Below are 615 nucleotides of genomic sequence, written 5' to 3'. Positions count from 1 at the left end.
TGGAGAGAGGCTGAACGTGCTGATTTGCGGAGGCGGTCCATATCGCAATGCAGCACTGCACCCAAGACGGACACGATCGCTTGGACGTTTGTCAAGGCCGTTGGCGTCGTGAGCAGGCGCGGTGCGAGGTACGGGGGCACCTCGCACGATGTGACCTTGAGCACTCTTGGGCGAGGTCGTTTACCCACGTGATGCGCTTGAGGAGGCGCGGGATGAGTTCGTCGATCGAGCGGTAGCCCATAGTCTTGTGGATGACATCAAACGCATCACGAGCCGCGTGGCGGACCTCGGGCAGTGCGTCGTAAAGAGCGTCTTCGAGCGCCACGACAAGCCTCTCCACGAAACCTTCGAGCTGCTTTTTGGGCGAGAACTGGATGACCTCGGCAAGACCCAAGCAGTAGCCCTAACGCATGCCGGCGGAGTTGATCGAGTCGAGGCCCGCGCGCAGGATCGGGCCGACCTCGGGCATAACGTAGTACACCAAGTCGCCAAGGAGCGAGATCGACGACTGACGAATGCGCCAGTTGTCGTAGAAAATACCATGAGGTTGCTCAAGCGCAGCGCTTCGCTCGTGTCGTCTCCACCAAACTCGAGACGCGTCGCAATAGCACACTG

At 60.0% G+C, this 615-nt stretch overlaps 1 protein-coding gene across 1 annotated transcript in view; it reads right to left on the bottom strand.

Moving 5' to 3' along the window:
* SDRG_06809 (hypothetical protein) overlaps positions 1-469 on the bottom strand; it is a gene marked incomplete at both ends in the record, with an annotated part of 1,477 nt that extends 1,008 nt beyond the window's left edge. Inside the window, 2 exons of the mRNA XM_008612613.1 lie at positions 156-403; positions 461-469. Coding sequence (XP_008610835.1) covers positions 156-403; positions 461-469 — 257 coding nt within the window. The remainder of the gene's footprint in view (positions 1-155; positions 404-460) is intronic.
* Positions 470-615: the final 146 nt, after the last annotated feature.

Source organism: Saprolegnia diclina (assembly GCF_000281045.1).
Source record: "Saprolegnia diclina VS20 unplaced genomic scaffold supercont1.18, whole genome shotgun sequence".
Lineage (NCBI taxonomy): Eukaryota > Oomycota > Saprolegniomycetes > Saprolegniales > Saprolegniaceae > Saprolegnia > Saprolegnia diclina.
The sequence above is the reverse complement of the archived record's forward strand: the minus strand, read 5'-3'. Positions and strand labels throughout refer to the sequence as shown.